Source organism: Schistocerca cancellata, chromosome 3, assembly GCF_023864275.1.
Source record: "Schistocerca cancellata isolate TAMUIC-IGC-003103 chromosome 3, iqSchCanc2.1, whole genome shotgun sequence".
In the NCBI taxonomy this organism is placed as follows: domain Eukaryota; kingdom Metazoa; phylum Arthropoda; class Insecta; order Orthoptera; family Acrididae; genus Schistocerca; species Schistocerca cancellata.
The window spans coordinates 681,606,162-681,626,711 of NC_064628.1; the positions used below are offsets into that span (position 1 = coordinate 681,606,162).

Genomic DNA, 20,550 nt, shown 5'->3' on the forward strand with positions numbered 1-20,550 from the left:
TATTCATTGCTACCATATGACACCTTTTTATTTTTCCTCCATCTTTATTATCTATATGCTGACGGTATTTAAATCCATTGCAAGAAATTTATTACAAACAGCTAGTGCAGTTTGTTACTCATCGCTCAAAATACAACTGTGTACACTATGGTTTCTAGTGAGTGACACCTTTGTTAAGTTCATTACTAGTAGTTGAAATCTGAAGTAGTTACTCAGCAGTGTTGGCATCAATAATTTCTGTAGGTCAATTATGTTGTGTTATAATATCACAGTTTTGTTCCATGTACCACTATAACTACATCACAATACAGAATTGGAAAATACTCAGCAACATGTGGCATTTCTAACACTCATTTTCATGGTAGTTCCAAAACCCATCTGGCACTATGAGAAGCAGCCTGGTACATTTGAAACCACTATATTTGACTAAAATGTAATCTAATAAACTGCCATACTGCAGCACATGTGTATGTCCAAGTTAACGGTCAAGACAATCATTGACACTGTTGCTGTAGCAATATTCAAGAAGGCTATTAAAAAACTGTTGACCTAAATGTTCAGTTTCTGCAGCTCTTCTCAGTCGTTTTAACACTCTTGGAATAAAGAAAAAGTGGTACACATCCATTTCTCTCAAATATTTTTGTACTGGGCCCATGACTCTGGAATGATGTACCTCAGAATTTCATTTGCTACTACAACAGTACCCCCCCCCCCCCCCCCCTCTCCCCCAACATGGACCTTGCTGTCGGTGGGATGGCTTGCATGCCTCAGTGATTCAGATAGCCATACCATAGGTGCAATCACAATGGAGGGGTATCTGTTGAGAGGCCAGGCAAATGTGTGGTCCCTGAAGAGGGGCAGCAGACTTTTCAGTAGTTGCTGGGCCAACAGTCTGGATGATTGACTGATCTGGCCTTGTAACTCAACCAAAACGGCCTTGCTGTGCTGATACTGTGAATGGCTTAAATCAAGGGGAAACTACACCCACAATTTTTCCCGAGGGCATGCAGCACTACTGTATGGTTAACTGATGATGATGTTCTCTTGGGTTAAATATTTTTGAGATAAAAGTGTCCCCCATTCAGATCTCCAGACCAGGACTACTCAGGAGGATGTCATCATCAGGAGGAATAAAGCACTTTCTATGGATCGGAGCACGGAGTGTTAGATCCCTTAATTGGGCAGGTAGGTTAGAAAATTTAAAAAGAGAAATGGATAATTGAAGTTAGATATAGCGGGAATTAGTGATATTCAGTGGTCCAGAGAATACAGGGTTATAAATACAAAATCAGATAGGGGTAATGCAGGAGTAGCTTTAATAATGAATAAGAAAATAGGAATGTGAGTAAGCTACTATGAACATCACAGTGAATGCATTATTGTAGCCAAGATAGACACAAAGCCCACGTCCAGCACAGTAGTAAAAGTTGATATGCCAACTAGCTCTGCAGATAACGAAGAGGTTGAAGAAAAGTATGATGAGGTAAAAGAAATTATTCAGATAGTTAAGAGCGCCAAAAATTTAATAGTGATGGGGGACTGGGATTCGATAGTAGTAAAAGGAAGAGAAGGAAAAATAGTAGGTGATTATGGACTGAGGAAAAGGAATGAAAGAGGAAGCCACCTGGTAGAGTTTTGCACAGAACATAACTTAATCATCACTAACACATGGTTTAAGAATCAGAAAAGAAGGTTGTATACATAGAAGAGACCTGGTGACGTCAGAAGATACCAGATTGATTATATAATGGTACGACAGGTAGTTAGAAACCAGGTTTTAAATTGTAAAACATTTCCAGAGGCAGATTTGGACTCTAACCACAATTTATTGGGCATGAACAGTAGGTTGCTGAGATTTTCAGAAGGAGCATTAGGCAATGGTTGACTAAAACAAGGGAAAAGAATACAGCAGAAAATGAATGGATAGCTTTAAGAGATGAGATAGTGAAGGCAGCAGAGGATCAAATGGGTAAAAAGACAAGACCTAGTAGAAATCCTTGTATAACACAAGAGATATTGAATTTAATTGATGAAAAAAGAAAATATAAAAATGCAGCTAATGAAGCAGGCAAAAGGGAAGATAAATGTTTAAAAATGAAATTGATAGGAGATGCAAAATAGCTAAGCAACAATGGCTAGAGGAAAAATGTGAGGATTTGGAAGCATATTTCATAAGGGAAAGATAGGTACCACCTACAGGAAAGTTACAGGCCTTTGGGGAAAAGAGGAGCAACCATATGAATATCAAGAGCTCGCATGGGAAACCAGTCCTAAACTAAGAAGGAAAAACTGCAAGGTGGAAAGGGCATGCAGTCTATACAATATTACGTAAAGGGAAGTGGATCTCCCAATTTCATACTGGGAGAAGAAATTGACAGGTATCTGAAAGACTCAGGGAGTAGAACATATTCTGTCAGAACCACTGAGAGCACTGGGAAAGGCAGCCATGACAAAACTTTTTCATGCGGTATACAACTTGTGTGAGATGTGTGAAGTAACCTAAGATTTCAAGAAGAATGTAACAATCGCAATTCCAGAGAAAGCAATTGTTGATAGATGTGAAAATCACTGAACTACCAGTTTAAAAATACTAACATGAATTCTTCACAAAACACTGGAAAAACTGGTAGAAGCCAACCTCGGGGAAGATCAGTTTGGGTTCTGGAAAAATGTAGGAACACAAGAGACAGTACTGATCCTGTGACTTGTCTTAGAAGATAGATTAAGGGGAAAAAACCTATGTTTATAACATTTGTAGACTTTGAGAAAGCTTTTGACAGTGTTGACTGGAATACTCTCTTTGAAATTCTGAAGGTAACAGAGGTAAAATACAGGTTGAGTGAAAGGCTATTTACAACTTGTACAGAAACCAGACAGCAGTAATAAGAGTCAAGGGGCATGAAAGGGAAGCAGTGGTTGACAAGGGAGTGAGACAAGGTTGTAGCCTATCCACAATGTTATTCAATCTGTGCATTGAACAAGCAGTAAAGGAAACCAAAGAAAAATTTGGAGTAAGAATTAAAGTTCAGGGAAAATAAATTATAACTTTGGGATTTGCTCATGACACTGTAATTCTGTCATTTACAGCAAAGGACTTGGAGAGCAGTTGAATGGAATGGACTTTGTCTTGAAAGGAGGATATAATATGAACATCAATAAAAGCAAAACAAGGGTAATGTAATGTAGCTAAATTAAATCTGGTAATGCTGAAGGAATTAGATTAGGAAACAAGGCACTTAAAACAGTAGATGAGTTTTGCTTTTTGCGCAGCAAAATAACTGATGATGGCTGAAGTAGAGAGGACATAAAATGCAGACTTGCAATGCCAAGAAAAGAATTTCTGAAGAAGAGAAATTTGTTAAGTGTTAGGAAGTCTTTTCTGAAAGCATATGTCTGGAGTGTAGCCCTGTATGGAAATGAAACATGGACGACCAACAGTTTAGACAAAACGAGAATGGAAGCTTTCAAAATGTGGTGCTACAATATAACGATTAGATGAGTAGATCACATAACTAATGAGGAGGTACTGAATAGAATTGGAGAGACAAGAAAATTGTGGCATAATTTGACCAAAAGAAGAGATCGGTTGACAGGACACATTCTGAGACATCAAGGAATCAACAATTTAGCATTGGAGGAAAGTGTGTGTGTGTGTGTGTGTGTGTGTGTGTGTGTGTGTGTGTGTGTGTTTGGGGGGTGGGGGGTAATAATTGTAGAGCGAGACCCGAAAATGAATACAGTAAGCAGATTCAGAAGGATGTAGGCTGCAATAGTAATTCAGAGATGAAGTGGCTCATGCAGGGTAAAGCAGCATGGAGAGCTGTATCAAACCAGTCTTCAGAATGAAGATCACAACAACAGCAACAAAGCGGTACATAACTAACTCCACTTTGACCACCCTTTCAATTCATGGAACCCTCCACTGAAACCATTTTTCTTACCTTACTGACATTCACTATTGTTCGTGATAGGATATTAATTCATAAGTTGCATTTCCTCTTCATCATGACCTGATACCACTGCTTTAACTTGTTGGCTACCAAGTATAAATTACATCATACAAGACAACTCTAATTACACTTTTTTAGAGATATAAGGAGTTTGTATTATGTAGATATGTTTCCTTAGCATGTACAACAATCTAGTTTCTTGCAGAAATAATTCATATGAAAGCATTTTATCAGATTGATCAAGAACAGAAATGCCTATCTTTTAGTATCTGACTGCATTATGGTTCCAGGATATTTCAGTTACAAGGTTTGCATCTTTCAGTGTGATGGACATTACAAATGCTGAGGATATCTCTTTAGTTGTTTTTTTTCCATTTTATCTCCTTTAGTGTCACTGAAACTAATAACTGAATTATCGTTTATATTTACATTTTTGAGAAAGTGCCTGAAAAATTGACAACTATGCCTCAAAAATACTGATTCAACAATGCAAAGTGGATTGTCTGGAATCTAATAATTATCCATTATGCTACAGAAATGGTCTGAAAGTTGTCTAATTTTCTGGAGTCTGTTACTGATCTCTACGGAATTACCTGAAAAATGAAAATACCTTAGCAAAGGGCATTTATAATTGACTGGCAAGATTTGGCAATGCATGAATTTCTATTGATGAAACAAAACAAGTGTTAATCTGCAGCAAAAGTCCCAGACACATTTTCATTTTATCTACAGAGCTTGTGTGACCTTTCCTGCCTCATTTTTCTGTTTCCTAGTAAGTGTATACACTACTGTCCAAAACTTGAGCACAATGAAGAAATAAGAGCATATGTATTGAACAGGATATTAGAAGGTTTACAGTCCACTCTAAGATTAGTTGTAATTTTAATAAATCTAAGACTGATGGCACATTCTTTTAAAAAATGGCACAAAGGTACAAATGTTTCTACAAAAACACTGCCATACATATTTAGTAGTGGCATGTAATACACTTTATGAGACAGCTAAGCATCTCTTATTGCCAGTCAATGTAGTCCTAAGTCACTGCTGTCTGAAGGTCTGGAAGATTCTTCAGTGATACCTTACAGTCTAAACTCTAGAGATGCTTGATACGAATCAGATCTGGAGATCATGCTGATCAATTCATTTGGTGCATGGTCTTCATCTATGATAAATTAATCCCACAGAGCAGTGACATATATATTCACATTAGAATGAAATTTGCACTCTGCAGCAGAGTATGCTCTGGTATGAAACTTCTTGGCAGATTAAAACTGTGTGCCAGACTGAGACTCAAACCCAGGACCTTTTGCCTTTCACGGGCACATGTTCTACCAATTGAGCTACCCAAACATAACTCATGACCCGTCCTCACAGCTTTACTTCTGCCAGTACTTCATCTCCTACCTTCCAAACTTCACTCAAGCTTTCCTGTGAAACTTGCAGAACTAGCACACCTGCAAGAAAGGATACTGCAGAGACATGGCTTACCACAGCCTGGGTGATGTTTTCAGAATGAAATTTTCACTCTGCAGCAGAGATGCACTGATATGAAACTGGACTCGAACTTGAGACCTCGATTCTTGGTCCAGTACACAGTTCTAATCTGCGACGAAGTTTTATATTGGCATTGTTGTCACTGAAGAAAGTCTGAACCAACAATATCTCTGAAAAGATCCAAGTGTTTTCCCAACTTTAAAACCTTTAGGATTTGATAGCATTCTTCCAGACACCAGTGTGATGCCTCTTGACACTAAGTTCCCATCATCATTGTACCAACTAACATATTCCCTCCAGACAAATGTGTGAGGAGAATCATCAATAAATGGAACTTATCTACCAAGAATGCAGTTTGAAGTTCAGACTTCTTGTTGCTGATTCTGCAAAAAATGCATTTATCTCTACATGACCACAAAAGGGCAGACTTAGCAGAGAGTGTGGCATACTCCTCTGCCTTTGATACACAGACCGTGGGAAAACTTTAAGACCTGAGGCAGCTGTAAATTGTGCAGACAATTGTTTTAAAGATGTCTTGCAATTATGGCAAGCTATTGGTCCTGATTTAAAGTGGTTACACTCAAATTTATATTGGCCTATAATAAGCAGTTCCTATTAACTATTTGCAAAGCCTCAAGATAACAGTCTGCAACACATTCGCTGCTGCAGTTTCTGTCTGCCCTACTTCATGCTGTCAAGAACTGTATCTAACAAGGGGCAGACAGGTGCCCCTCTCTCACCCAACCGCCACCCCTTATCCTCTCCTTTGGTAAAAGTGCTCTTTGCAAAGTAAACTTACATCCTCTCTCACTACATAGACAGCTGTTTTAGTTCAGTATCAGGTAAGGGATACTGCCAAGTGGCAAGTGAACCAGAGACATTTTTTATGAAATTTCAAAACTATTTTGCTGTGCACTGTTATTCTCCTTGCAACTGAAAATGACAAATGGCTTTAGATTCTAGAAGCTTCCATTAGGATTGCACCTTCAATTTATGGTATTTTTCCTCATTTTACCAGCCAAAATCAAAAACTATTAAAAATGTGAATGCAGAAACTATGTATATATATATATCACAACAGCAAAAAATTGGGTAAAAACTTATACAAACTGTACTCCCTCAGTTATGTACATAACTGCTAATAGGTATCTAGTTGTTCAATAGTTTTGAGGGTTTTTTTTTTAAAAAAAAAAAAAGGGGCACTTTGCATTGTTTCCTTCATTCATTCCATTTCTACAAAATTATGAGTTACTCTACCCTCCCTGCTCCCATAGCTCACATCCTAAGTATGTCCTTCATGCTGTCAGTAAAACTGGTACAAATGGTATCTTTGTGGAATTATGTTGCAAACTTCATAAAGAGACTGCATTCTGCTCACAGTGAAAATGTAAATATGACTGGGATGGTACAGGTCTAATGCACTACATTTTGCTATTATTGAATCTCAGTGCTACCTCACTCAACTTCCTAAAATTAACAGCAACAATAAAACAAAAATTAATAGATGAATATACTGACACTGAATAGATATAATTCCAGATTCAACACATATATTGAAGCTGTAAGACATTCTGTAAAATATGAATTCTGTGGGCAGACATATAACTACTATGTACACCATGTGGTAACCAGTTATTCATACAGTCTCCTAAAAATAAATAAATACATTCAGTGATATAACTGGACAACACAAGCAATAAAATTGTATGGACCACCTAACATGGCATCTGGAGGAAATTCTCTCAGTGTTCTCATGGGAATCCACATGCTAAAATTATTGAGGTTATTGAGATTTTCGTTATTGCTACAGCTATTATTGTTGTGGTTGTTGTTGTTATTGGTGGTGGTGGTGGTGGTGGTGGTGGTGGTGGTGGTGGTGACATGTGGTGGTGGTGGTGGTGACATTACTGGTAATGTTCCGGTTACTCTTATTAACATCTTTTGACCTGCTATTGATATTATTATTGCTACTGTTATACATATTATAATAACTATTGCCTGCATTGTTGCCATGATGCTTACAGACATTAAGGGCATTTATCAAAAATTAAAAGTTGGAAAAGTACGTTAAGCTATCATATGATAACTTTTGCTCCAATGGAAGAGAATCTTGTCAGTCATAATCAACAAATAAATAAACAACAAATTACATTGTTTCTGACATATTGCTAAGTGCAAGGATGTTTCTATGTAAAACAAAATGGACAAACACAAAGTTATGGTTAAAGCGCCAAGTTGTGATGGATAATACAAAAGCAGAATGCAGTGGAATATTACAAAATAGCACAAGAAATATCTAAGAGCCAAACAGGCTTCCACTTACTACAGTAACAGTGCCAGCACCATCAACAAAATAATAGTGATAGGTTCAATTATGGTAGACTTATAATTTCTACATCACAAAGTCTATAGTCTATAGATATAGTTCTTACCTGAGTGATCTGGCAACAATGGTTGTGGCCGAGAAATGACCTTCCTGAAGAGGCCTCCCAGACGACCACTCATACTATCCCCAGAACCACTTGTAGTTGAACTGGAACTGTCCTCCTAAAAATGAAAGTTTAGCTATCTTTCAGAGAATTTCACATGTATGTGCACACACAGGATATAATGTAATATTTCCCATTTGATGGCAATATCTAATTGGCAAGCCTGTCAATACCACATTTTATGATGAATATGGAAGAAAAATTAATATGAGAAAATTAATTTCCAAATGTGTAATATGAATATGAAAGGTATATTTTCTGGCAATACTATTTGTAATGTCAGCATCTTTACAAATATATATCTGATCGCTTATTATCTTTTTCAGGCATGGGTTCTGAATGGCCTGCGTGAACCACCCTGTCCCCACCTCCCCTCCCCTCCTCCACACCTCCCCCCCCCCCCCCCCCCCCCCCAGCCCCACATACACAAAGAACACCTACATTTACTATATTTAGTTTTTTATCCTGTGGAAGAAAACCATGATTGCGTGTGTTTGTCTGTGAGCACGACTAGAAATAAATACACAGGCAACATGCTCAAATTACATACTACTATCAACCACAGACAGGGGATTATCAGACCAGTCACAAAAAAAAAGAATGCTACCATCCAATAATCAATCTCATTGTGATATAGGAGAAAATTAGGAAGGCAGCAGCAAAAATATTGGCCCAAAACAAAATGTCTGTTCTAACAGATAATAAAGCAAATGGAAATGCAACTGAAATCGTACCTGTTTTACATCACTTTGCATTCTAAAGAAGGTTACTTAATAGTTAATATACTAGCAAACATTCAGAATATGAAACACACCTTTAAACCTATATATTTTTGGATTAAACCTTTCAAGATGAAGTTTTATGAAACAAAATTCATTGTACAACAGGTTTTGACCAAGGACCAATCACAAAAAGTTCAAACTTAGACAAATGGAGAACATAAATCATATCTTTATTTTCTGGGTTTTTAAAAACTTAAGTACTCGGGTTCAGATTCTGTATTTGCCAATAAGCACATACCAAACAAACGGCTTTCTCAGTGACAGCATGTTTCACTTACAATCAAAACAATGAAATTAGTTTTAACATTACATGTACTAATTAAATATCTTATATTAACCATATTATGTAGCTTTTAAATCAGAATGTTAAATACCAGTTTCAGTATTACATGTATCAAAGAAATTTCTCTTACTGTTAACTAACCCAGTGAGAACATTCAAAGGTGTTTTCAGTTCAGAATATGACAGTTCATTAAAGAACTTCAGATAGTCCACTTTGTGAAACATTCAAAGGTGTCTTCAGTTCAGAATATGACAGTTCATTAAAGAACTTCAGACAGTCCACTTTGTGAAATTTTCCTGCATAAGAAATATTTATCCATAAATAAAACATGCACAGATGTAACAAGTGCGAAGGGCAACTGCATACTGTGACCAGAATTAAGCAAGATAAAAAAGCAACAAGAAGGTGGGTTGATAAAAAATCAGTTTTTAAATTTTTTGTTGTTGTCTTCATTGTGAGGTCTGGTCTGATGAAACTCTTCACATTAGTCTACTGTGCAAGGCTCTTCACTTCTGCATAACTACTGCAACCTATATCAATTAAAACGGGCTTATTGTACTCAAGTATTGATCTCCCTCTACAATTTTTACTCTCCCTCCCCCTCTTTACACGCACTTCCTTTCACTATTAACAATTCCTTGGTGCCTCAGGATGTGTCCTATTGACCAATCCCTTTTTTTAGTCAAATTGTACCACAAATTTCTTTTTCCTCCAATTTTATTCAGTACTTCCTCATTACATATTTCATCTACCCTTCTAATTTTCAACCACTCTCGTGTAGCACCACATTTAAAAAGCTACTATTTGCTTCTTGTCTAAACTGTTTATCATCCATGTTCCACCTCCATATAAAGGCTGCACTCCTAACTATTACTTTATGAAAATATTCCCTAACACTCAAATTTATATTTGTTGTTAAAAAAGTTTCTGTTTTTCACAAAAGCTTTTCTTCCTATTGCTAGTCTGTATTTTATATCCTCTCTACTTTGACCACAATTACTTATTTTGCTGCTTAACAGCAAAACTTATCTACTACATTTAGCAAGTCATTTTCTAATCTGATTCTTATTTATTTATTTATTTAGATTTCTTTTGTGTAAAGTCACCAATAGGATGGCTTTTGTAAATGTCAAGTACAGTTACAAACATAAAATACATTTAGATCTTAGCCTTACAGGTAGTAATTACACAGTAAACTGATGCTTGTCAAAATACATTATATCTTACACATATTAGTAAAGCCAATTATTTTTTATACATTGTTTTACAGGTCTTAATCTCAATCATTTAAAATTCATTGAGTGAACAGAGACACTTTTCAATTAAGAATTCTTGTAGTTTTGATTTTAATTGCTTTTTATTACTGCTTTTCATGGACTCTGGCAGTTTATTATACCATATCAGTCCATTAGTATATGGTCTCTGGTCCGTCATTTTTAATCTTGTTCTTTGTCGGTAGTAATTCTCTTTGGACCTAGTGTTGTGGTCATGTATATCACTACATTTAGTTACTACAGTTTTCTGTGAGACAAAAAAGTAATTAATTTGTAAAGATACAAAGAGTATATGGTGAAGTACTTGTATTGTCTGAAAACACCACAGCAAGAGTCTTTATAGCCCAATCCACGTATAATCCTCAAACCTCTTTTTTGTAGCAATAATAATCTGTTAAGGTGAATGTCTGCAGCACAACCCCGTACTTCTATACAGTAGCTATGATGGGGTTAGATTGTCCCATAATACACGGTTTTAAGCATGTGATGGGCACCATTTTGGACAGTTGGCTAAGAAGATACAGCCCATTGCAGATTTTTTTACATACAGTGTTAATGTGGCTAATACACTGGAGGTTTGAGTCCAGATGGACCCCTAGAAATTTACACTCATTTGCTTCCTCTGCCACTATGCCGCATACCTCATTCATGCATGAGTGGTGTGAGCTGCCATTTGTAAATATTAGCATCTGGGATTTATTTACATTTACCTTTAATCCTTGTGTATGAAAAAATGAACTTAATTCTAGTATCCCATTACCTGCTGAAAATTTCAGTTCCTCACAATCTTTATCATGAAATAAAACTGAGGTGTCATCAGCATAACTTACAACGTGTGAATTAATGGGGTGTACAATGTCATTAATATATGCTAAAAACATGAAACATCCAAGAATTGAGCCTTGAGAGACTCCCTGTGTCACTGTTTCACTTGTGGATTTAAAAGTTGAGATTTTATTGTCAATTTTATGTGTAAATTTGGTACACTGTTACCGATTCACCAGATAGGTGGATAGAAGTTTCATTGATGAATCATTAATACTGTATGCCCACAGTTATTTTAAGAGAAGCTCATGGTTTACTGAGTCAACAGCTTTGCTCAGGTCAAGGAATATTCCAGCTGTGTGCATACCCTGCTCTATATTGCTATATACTTCATGGAAGAAACTGGTAACACCAGTGGTCGTGCTTAGGTCTTAGTATTCTCTCAGCACCACCTCATTTTATGACTATATTACATTACCCCAGTTTTAACTGTGTTAATATTCATCTTATACACTTTTTTGTGATACTGTCCATTCTGTTCAACTGCTCTACCAAATCCCAAATCCTTTGCTGCCTGTGAGAAGACTGCAATATTATTGCCAAACTTCAAAGTTTTCATTTTTTGTCCATGAACTTTAACAAATTTTTCAAATTTCTCATTCGTTTCCTTCATTGTTTCATCACTGTATGCACTGAATAACATTGGGGAAAAGTTACAACCCTGTCCAGTCTTGTTTCTACTACTGCTTCTCTTTCATGTCCTTCAGCTCATGATCTATAACCTGGTTGCTGTACAAATTGTACGTTTTTGAGTTAACTTTGTCAAAAGCTGTCTCTAAATCTGCAAGCACTATAAATGTAGCTTTGTGTTTTCTCAGTCTTTCTGAAAGCCATAACATCAGTATTGTCTCACATGTTTCTATTCCTCTCCAGAAATGATAATGATCTTCTACAGGGTTGGCTTCTACAAGTTTTTTCATTCTTCAGTAAAAAATCCATATCAGTATTTTGCAACCACAGCTTCATAAACTGATACTTCACTAATATTCACACTATCAGCACTTGCCTTTTTTGAAATTGGAATTATTACATTCTTCTTGAAGTCTGAGAGTATTTCACCTGTTCATATATCTTGTTTATCAGCTGAAATAGCTTTGTCATGGGTCTGCCACAGATCTCAATAATTCTGAGGGAATGTTGTCTACTCTAGGGACCTTGTTTCGACCTAGGTCTTTCAACACCTGTCTAATTCTGTTTACAGTCTCATCACTTAATGCAGGCATTTGTGTTGTGTTTGGGTGTCTGTGTGGTTGAAAGTGGGGATGTGTGTGTGTGTGTGTGTGTGTGTGTGTGTGTGTGTTTGTAGACAACTTCTATCAAACATTGTGTACTCAGAGAATGAAACAGCAGACAGCTAACCACATAATAAATGCAAAAGCTGAGGCCTATTGTAACTACTCATCACGTCGTAAGTGCATTGAATAGAGGAGAAGCTTGACAGCAGTCACTTTCTGACTTCATCACTCTGAAGTTCAAAAACCAAGGTACAGTGTTCAATTCTTGTTCATATGACTAACTATGGCTCACCATTCCATGGTTTAATAGGTACTATCTTTACTAATTCCATTGTTTGCTTTCCAAACAGGATTTTTCATTATCATCTTCAGTAAATGGTAATGTTCATATGAAACTCACCGATTTTTTCCTTGGTGGTGAAGGTGGTGGTGCTGATGGAAGCACAACATCCGGCAACGTTGCTTTGGATTTGGGTGGCAGAGGTAAATGTCGAGAATCATCTGATGAACTTTCATCATTCTTTGACGGTAGTCTGGGATCTGGTTGGAGATAGTATCCATCTTCATCCACTCCATTTCTAGGTCCCTTAGAATATAAATTAAAGTTGTAAGAATCTCAGTCTAAAAATTTTTATGAATCATATTGTGCTTAACTAGGTGTGGTCTGATGGAGATGGTAAGCTAACGCTTCATACTTTTGCATTTTGGGAATAATTTATCTTTTCCATAGTGCTAATCTGATACTAAACCAACTATTCCTGCAACCATACAGCCATACCTCAGACCCTTCAAAAACTGCTTTCTATCTCATAATCAGCTACGGTAATATATGCACTTATAACAACCAAAAGGTGTTCATAAATAATAATATTAAGAAAGCAACATCAAAAATAAATTTTTCCATGATTAATCGTTGTTTCTATATAAATAATAATATTAAGAAAGCAACATTAAAAATAAATTTTTCCACGATTAATCATTGTTTCTATATTTGAGATGTTTTGAACGGCCTAGTGGGGAAGTAATAAAGATTGGTATAATTAAAGAAAAGAGGCATATTGCAAGAGAGCAAGCACTTGTCATGAATTAAATAGTATGCTAAACTGCCAGTAAATAGTGTAAAATGCATGGTTTACCATCATAAATACATTTAAAGTCAATCATATAGAATTCATGACATTAATAATTTATACTGCAAAAGGTAATAAATTAATCCTGTTCTGCACAGTTTGATGCCTTAGCTTCTTATCTGGAAAAAACTACATTATATCCTGCAGGTAACAGCATGATATCAAAATTTGAAATACGGGCTGAGTATCATTAAAGCTCCAGTTTCAAAATGCTGTAAACAAAGAACCACTGCACAGAATGACATCAAATTTGAATGTAATATTATTGAAGAAGGGGGAAACATTACAAAAACAAAAATGTTTAGTGAAAATTCTACCACTAGTTGGCACTGCTCACAGGGAGCATGCCGGCGATAAGTGCCTGCAGTCGCAGTACCCTCTGTGCACTCGATGACTCAGATGGATTGAGCGTCTGAAATGCAACCAGAAGAGCCCAGGTTCGAGTCCCGGTGGGGGCACACATTTTCAACTGTCCCCACTGATCTATATCAACACCTCTCAACAGCTAATGGTATTGATTTAACTGTAATTTCATTCTAGAGAGCTGCATGGTCACCAATGGCATCTGTTCTTTTGGGCAGGTCCAAAAGAACAGATGCCATCTTCATATTGTTAAGGGTAACCTACTGATGACCTTCATCAGTGCAGATGCACATGAATTGCCTGAACTCTTACGGGACTCGATGGATTGTCTGCCACAAGTAATGGGTATAATGGCAGGAGCAATACGAATGTAGTGTGTGGAGTATAAGGTAAGAATGTGGGTCTCACGGGGAGCATGCCTGTGATATGTCCCTACAGTCACACTATGGTCTGTGCCCTCAGTGGCTCAGATGCATAGAGCATCTGCTATGTAGGCAGTAGATCCCGTGTTCGAGTCCCAGTTGGGGCACACATTCTAAACTGTCCCTGTTGATGTATATCAATGCCTATCAGCAGCTAATGGTATTGATTTAATTGTAATTTTATTCTAGAGAGCTGCACAGTCACCAATGGCATCTGTTCATTTGGACGTGTCTGAAAGAACAGATGCTATCTTCATAAAATTACCCACGTTCAGGAGTTGCTTCATGCTTACCTGTTAGTAAGACAAACGTATATTCTAGAATTTCTTGCTGACATGGAAGTGGACAATGAATGGCCATGGAACTTTCTCTGGATGGACAAAGTCCTTTTCCATCTGCAAGGATATGACAGTACAGAGAGTTGCAGAATATGGGCAATGGAAAATCAGCTCGTATGTCAACTGCTACACTTTCATTCTGCTAAGGTAACTATGTGCTGCAAATAGATGGTATCACTTATCATAGGGCCATATTTTTTTCAAGGAGATGGATCCTGGAGGTCCTGTTACATGTATCATAACTGATAAACGCTATGGGAGTGTTTTGTGCACCATTGTCATTCCAATCCTTTAACAGTGTAGATATGTGGGTAGGGCATTTTTATGTAAGTTTGCACTGCTCCACACATTGCCATCCAGTGAAGCAGCTGCTACAGAGGCATTCTGGAAATGCTAGAATTATCAGCCATCACTTCCCTACAGTCTGGCCATGCAGTTCACCTGATCTTAATCCATGTGACTTCTGGCTGTGGTGTTATATGAAAGATTAAAAATGTAGCTGAAGTGAAGGCATGCATTGTGTAACACATTCTGAATGTTACCCATGACACACAACATTCATACATGCTGTTTCTTAATTTCACTTTGAGACAGAAAACAGTGAATAGCACAGCAAACATGTCTTGTGCCAGTCTCATGATAATTAATAACCAATTTCATCATTGCTTTTTATGTGGTTTCCTCAGGACAATTAAAAACCAATTTCATTGTTGCTTTTTATACAGTTTTTGACCTCAGTACAATTTTAAACTGATTTTTCCCATCTGATGTGGTGTAACCTTATCATGGTGGATGGGCTTACCTAACTAACAGTGTCATAACTGCTGAATGCCAAACTTGTGCAGTCATGAGCATTGGACAGAAGAGTTGGTTTAATGTGAAACTCAAACAGTAGCCATCGTATTGCAATTTGTCTGTCATATGTAGCCAAAATCATTTTTAATTCTTCTTCTTCCCATTCAAATGTCTTCTGAGCAGCAGTTCCTTTTTTACGACATTTTACAACTGGAACTTTAATCACCCTGTGCATGCCACAAAATAGTTTATTTTCTTATAGCTACGGTAACTCCCCATTTAACCAACACAGATATTATCAAATGATGTGACATCAGCCATAATGTGGTACCTTCATTCTTCAACATCAAATAGTGATTATGCCCAGGAAATGGGTCTATGAATGTTGAAACAGAAGTTGTGCTCTTATTTATGCTTTGGTTCATTACATTATAAACCCCATTATCCACTGTGGTTGGAGAATGAACAGCTTCAGAAAACTCTAAAATTTGAATAACTGGAAGGTAACAATAAACAGGAGGACAATATACTGTAAATAGACTTTTAACAATGTAGGACAAGACAGATTGCTACTTACTGTAAAGAAGACACGTCAGTTGCAGACAGGCACAATTAAACGACACTCACACATAACTTTCAGTCACAGCCTTCATCAGTAAAGAGAGACACAACTACAACATTCACACACACACACACACACACACACACACACACACACAAAAGCAAGAACACCTCACACACACAAATGTGTGTGTGTGTGTGTGTGTGTGTGTGTGTGTGTGTGTGGCCTGTCTGACTTGACATGTCTTTACAGTAAGTAGCAATCTATCTTTTCCTATGTTGTTGATACTCCCACCTGGAGTTTCCATTGTTTGACAGTAAATATATTTTTGAAACTCAAAACACTTAATTGTGTGAAAGAATTGATGTGTATGTACGCAATGTCCAACTGTTAAATTATGAGATCAACAATTCATTCAAACATAAATTCATACAGCATTACAAACACAAGACTTGAAAATTTGATAGGATAAAAAAAACAAAAGTATTGTGGATGGGGACTGAGAACTTAAAAGTTCTTCGATTTTTTTAATAATCATATGTCACTTAAAGGGACTGAGAGCTGCTGCTCCACAGATTTCAAGACTGTTCCAAGCCCTTCAAAATTAAATCCTCTGCAGTACTTTTGTCATCTCTATGTCCTTGGTTTACTGTTAAGAACTTTGCTAGTCATTTCTTTTACATTGTCTGCCTGTTCCCAAAGTGTTGATGTTTTTCTCAATAATATCTTCAAGTTTGGTAATATTGTTTGCTTTATCTTAAAGAAATAAGTTTGTTAATGTCAGATGCTCTCCTTATGATTCAGTAAGTTATCGCACAGTGATTTTTGGGTATCTTCTTGAAATGTATCTCAAGCTTCAGCTGCCTACTATATAGCATGCTTGAGGTATGCTGGTCCAAATACGTTTCTGTAAAGGTGTATTATCACTAGGGTTTATGAGCGGCTTTTGAAGCAGCAGTTTCCAATAACATCATTTGAAGGTTTCAATCACACCTTTTTCCATGAGCTTAAATTATCTTCTAACACTGTATGGAAAAACTTCACAGTTATTTCCCTATGTTTCAGCAGCATTTCCACTGGATGAAATATAATGTGACCCAAGTAAAGAGGAAATTTCTTTGGCAATTCCTTAGACATTGGGTAATGTTCAACTTTTAGGACAAATTCATCATGAATCTAACCATAAAAAGAGGCCTGCAGTCACCCTTCTATGATTCTTTTTGTTTTTTCACCAGCACTCACTCTTTATTATTTTCAGCAACTTTTTCCACTCACATATTTTCATTGTGTGTTTTAGTGGAAAGTCCGAGATGGAATAACAACAATATGAAAAGGATAAGTTGTTATTCACCACATACAGTCAGTTCCACAAGAAAGTGTATGCCATTATCTGTATGAAATAAAAGACGCTATTATGAATATACATTTACATGAAAAATACATGTTATTACTTATTGCACAATTACCTAATAGTTAATCCAATCACCACCATTATTGATTATAGCTTGGCACCTTTACGGCATGCTTTTCATGAGATTTTCTGCATATTCTCTCAGTAATGATTTCCATATCATCCTGGCTTTATGTGACAGCTGCTTCAGAGTATATACTGGCTTTCCTTCAAGCTTCATCTTAATATACAACCAAACATTTTCAATCAGATTTGCATCCAGAGACATTGCAGGCCAATCCATCGTGGACACACCATTGTCTTGTTTCCATGCCGTCAACCGCTGGCTGCAATGTTTTGGGTCATTATCCTTTTGAAACACCCTGTTTGCCTTGTTCAAACCAAACAGCTTCTTGATGGACCTCAGAAGACATTTTTGATAAAATATTGCACATTTTTTCAGCGTTTAAATTGGCTGTAAATAAGTGCAAATAGCCAAAATTGCAAGCAACTGAACGAAACATTCAACTCTCACACTGTTTATGTATACACTGTGCCAAACAGCGTTGAGTATAGATTTGAGACCACTACCAGATATGTTGCTGCAGACATTACATTTAAAGTTGTGGCATACACTTTCTTATAGAACTGACTGTAGATGAGGTGTTGAGTTGCAGACAGGCAAAAAGAAAAAGAATGCTTGAAATATTTTCAGCTTTTGAACAAAGTCCTTCGCATCCAGAGACGGTGGGAATGTGTGTGCGAGTTGTTGTTGTGTGAATGTGTGAGGGTTCAACTTCTAAAGGACTTTGTCAAAAAGCTAAAAACATTTCTAGTCTTCTTTTTCATTGTGTCTGTCTGTGACTCAGTAACCATTCTTATGTGGTGAATAGTGATCTATCCTTCCCTTATTTTTGTTAATGTTTTAGTGAATAACATCTCAAAATTTAATCCTGTTTCTTCAGCACCGTACAGCTGATCAAATGTATAACTCTCTTTCTCAACCCACTTAAAATTCTTCACAAGACAGTAAAGCTTTTATACCATCATCTGCTAACATATTGTCCAAAAATTCTAACTGTGTAGACTGTAATATAAACCAATTTCACTTGCCAATGATTTCTTCTCATTGCCACAATTTCCAGAGAATATGTTTGCCTTAGACATAATAGTGGGACCCAAAATGCACATATCACTACTAAATTGCTGTTGAAACCAGGAGTGGATGTCTTCATGTGTTCTCATGATAACTGGCAGCTTCATATTTTTTTCAAGAATAGACAAGGAATGTTCCACAAAATTTATCAAAGCTTTTTCTCTTTCATCTGCACTTTCAGCAAATGGTTACAGCTTCTAACCATTATCAGCATGTTTTATTGCTTCTAATTTCTCCTGAAGTGAAAAAACACTATGCACTTTTGGTTTAATGTTGTGTATGGTACAGCAATACTGGCAAGCAACTGAAACAGATGCAACAATTATGCTGGTGTTTCATAAGCACAAACAGCACCTGTTCACAATGCAGAATTAAAGCAGATAGTAACACTGTTAATGCAGCACAAGAGTGTTAACCCCCCCCCCCCCCCCCCCTCTGAAACCTGGTGTCACTAAAAGGGCTTATTTGAGTACAACTGAACCATGTGAGTTAACGAGCATTTTGCTTTCATTTAAGTATATGGCCAAAAGGGTCAGCCTTCAGGAATTGTGAAACAAACCCTGTCATCCAGGACCATGTGCCACAAAGAGCGCAGATTCGCCACGAGATGGGGAAACTCACAGACATCTATTGTGCTGAATGAGGCTCAAGTGCTATAGTGTGGAGTGAGACAGACGAGAACCTACATCATAGGGAAACCCAGCAGGAGCCATCTGTGGCCAGGGAGACGTAGCAGTGTTAAATATGGCAGACCTAAGATTGGCCATAAAGAGAAAAACTTATGAAAACTATTTATTTCTGTAGCAATTCAGAGAATGAAGCCCCAGTAATTTTAACCACCATCCTTCATAAATATTCATAGTGATCCCAATAAAAATTGAATACTGATCATCTCTATAATAGTTCAGGATTTACTGTTAAAGTGAAATTAACAAGTTTTGTAACAAAGACCTGAATGCTAAAATCTTAACGCTTCGGTCGATCTTAATAATCAACATTTCTTATAGAAGTGCACCATTAAAATGACAAATGTTGTAAATATCAACTATGTAACTTTATTTGTTTAAAAGATATATAAATTTAAATTATCAGTATTTTCACTTAAGCATCAGATCATCATTTCATCCACACAAAACACATTGAACAATGACAGCATGACACCTTATTGAATCATTAGGTAATAGAATATTTGTTGTAAAGTTTAGTGCATAACAGTTACTTTTGTTCTTTATTTATTTATCACAAAGCGCATTGGTGCAAGGCTACTGGCCATGGCATTCAAAGCTAAGAAGGAAATTGTGTTGGTTTTATGTAAAAGAATTTAACATTTATTATGAAATAGATATTATTGTTACTTTATTTAGAACTTGAAAGTGGTCAAGTTTTGCTTATTTAAATATGTTAAAATGTAAAATAAAGTAGAATAAGCTGTAGCCAATCAGATGGATGGCTTCAGGAAAGGGAACTGCACTAGTCAGTTGAGCAAGGATGTTCAGAATGGCGGAAACGCGGCTGGGGACTGGCAGAGGGACAGTGCTGGTGAGACGCGAAAGCGGACGGTCAATCTTTAGGTAGCTAGGAAGTGAAATGACTTAGAAAATTTTGTGTTGTGTGGTATCGCAGGACTTAGTCTCTGAGCAGTGAGCAGCCACATGCCTGGTGTGAACTCTAACTTTTCACGTAGTTAAACGAGGTGGAGTATTGGACTTGTAATTCATGATGAGATTGTGAATGATCGAACTGCATCAAATGTACATGCACTTGAGTGCAATACTAATTCTAAATACAACCACTTTCACTATTAGTTTGCTTTCAGAATGAACATTATTCTAACCAAATTGCAACTGTATGTCCTAGATCATTTATGGGTCATTAATTTAGCTCCGAAGATTATTATTACTATTGTTATATGTTATATTAACATTGTATGTTTCATACAGTGTCACAAACTTGGCATCAGTCAGACAATTTAACCAAAGGGTCACAAGTGTCTAATTAGGGTGTGTAATGCAACACATGTGGTTCAACCCCCAGACAAGTTTGAGCCAAGACATTTTGACAA

At 36.8% G+C, this 20,550-nt stretch overlaps 1 protein-coding gene across 1 annotated transcript in view; it reads right to left on the reverse strand.

The window, feature by feature from the left end:
• LOC126176507 (uncharacterized) overlaps positions 1 to 20,550 on the reverse strand; it is a 403,754-nt gene that overhangs the window by 45,098 nt on the left and 338,106 nt on the right. Inside the window, exons 15-16 of the mRNA XM_049923663.1 lie at positions 12,733 to 12,918; positions 7,877 to 7,991 (exon numbers count right to left, since the gene is read on the reverse strand). Coding sequence (XP_049779620.1) covers positions 7,877 to 7,991; positions 12,733 to 12,918 — 301 coding nt within the window. The remainder of the gene's footprint in view (positions 1 to 7,876; positions 7,992 to 12,732; positions 12,919 to 20,550) is intronic.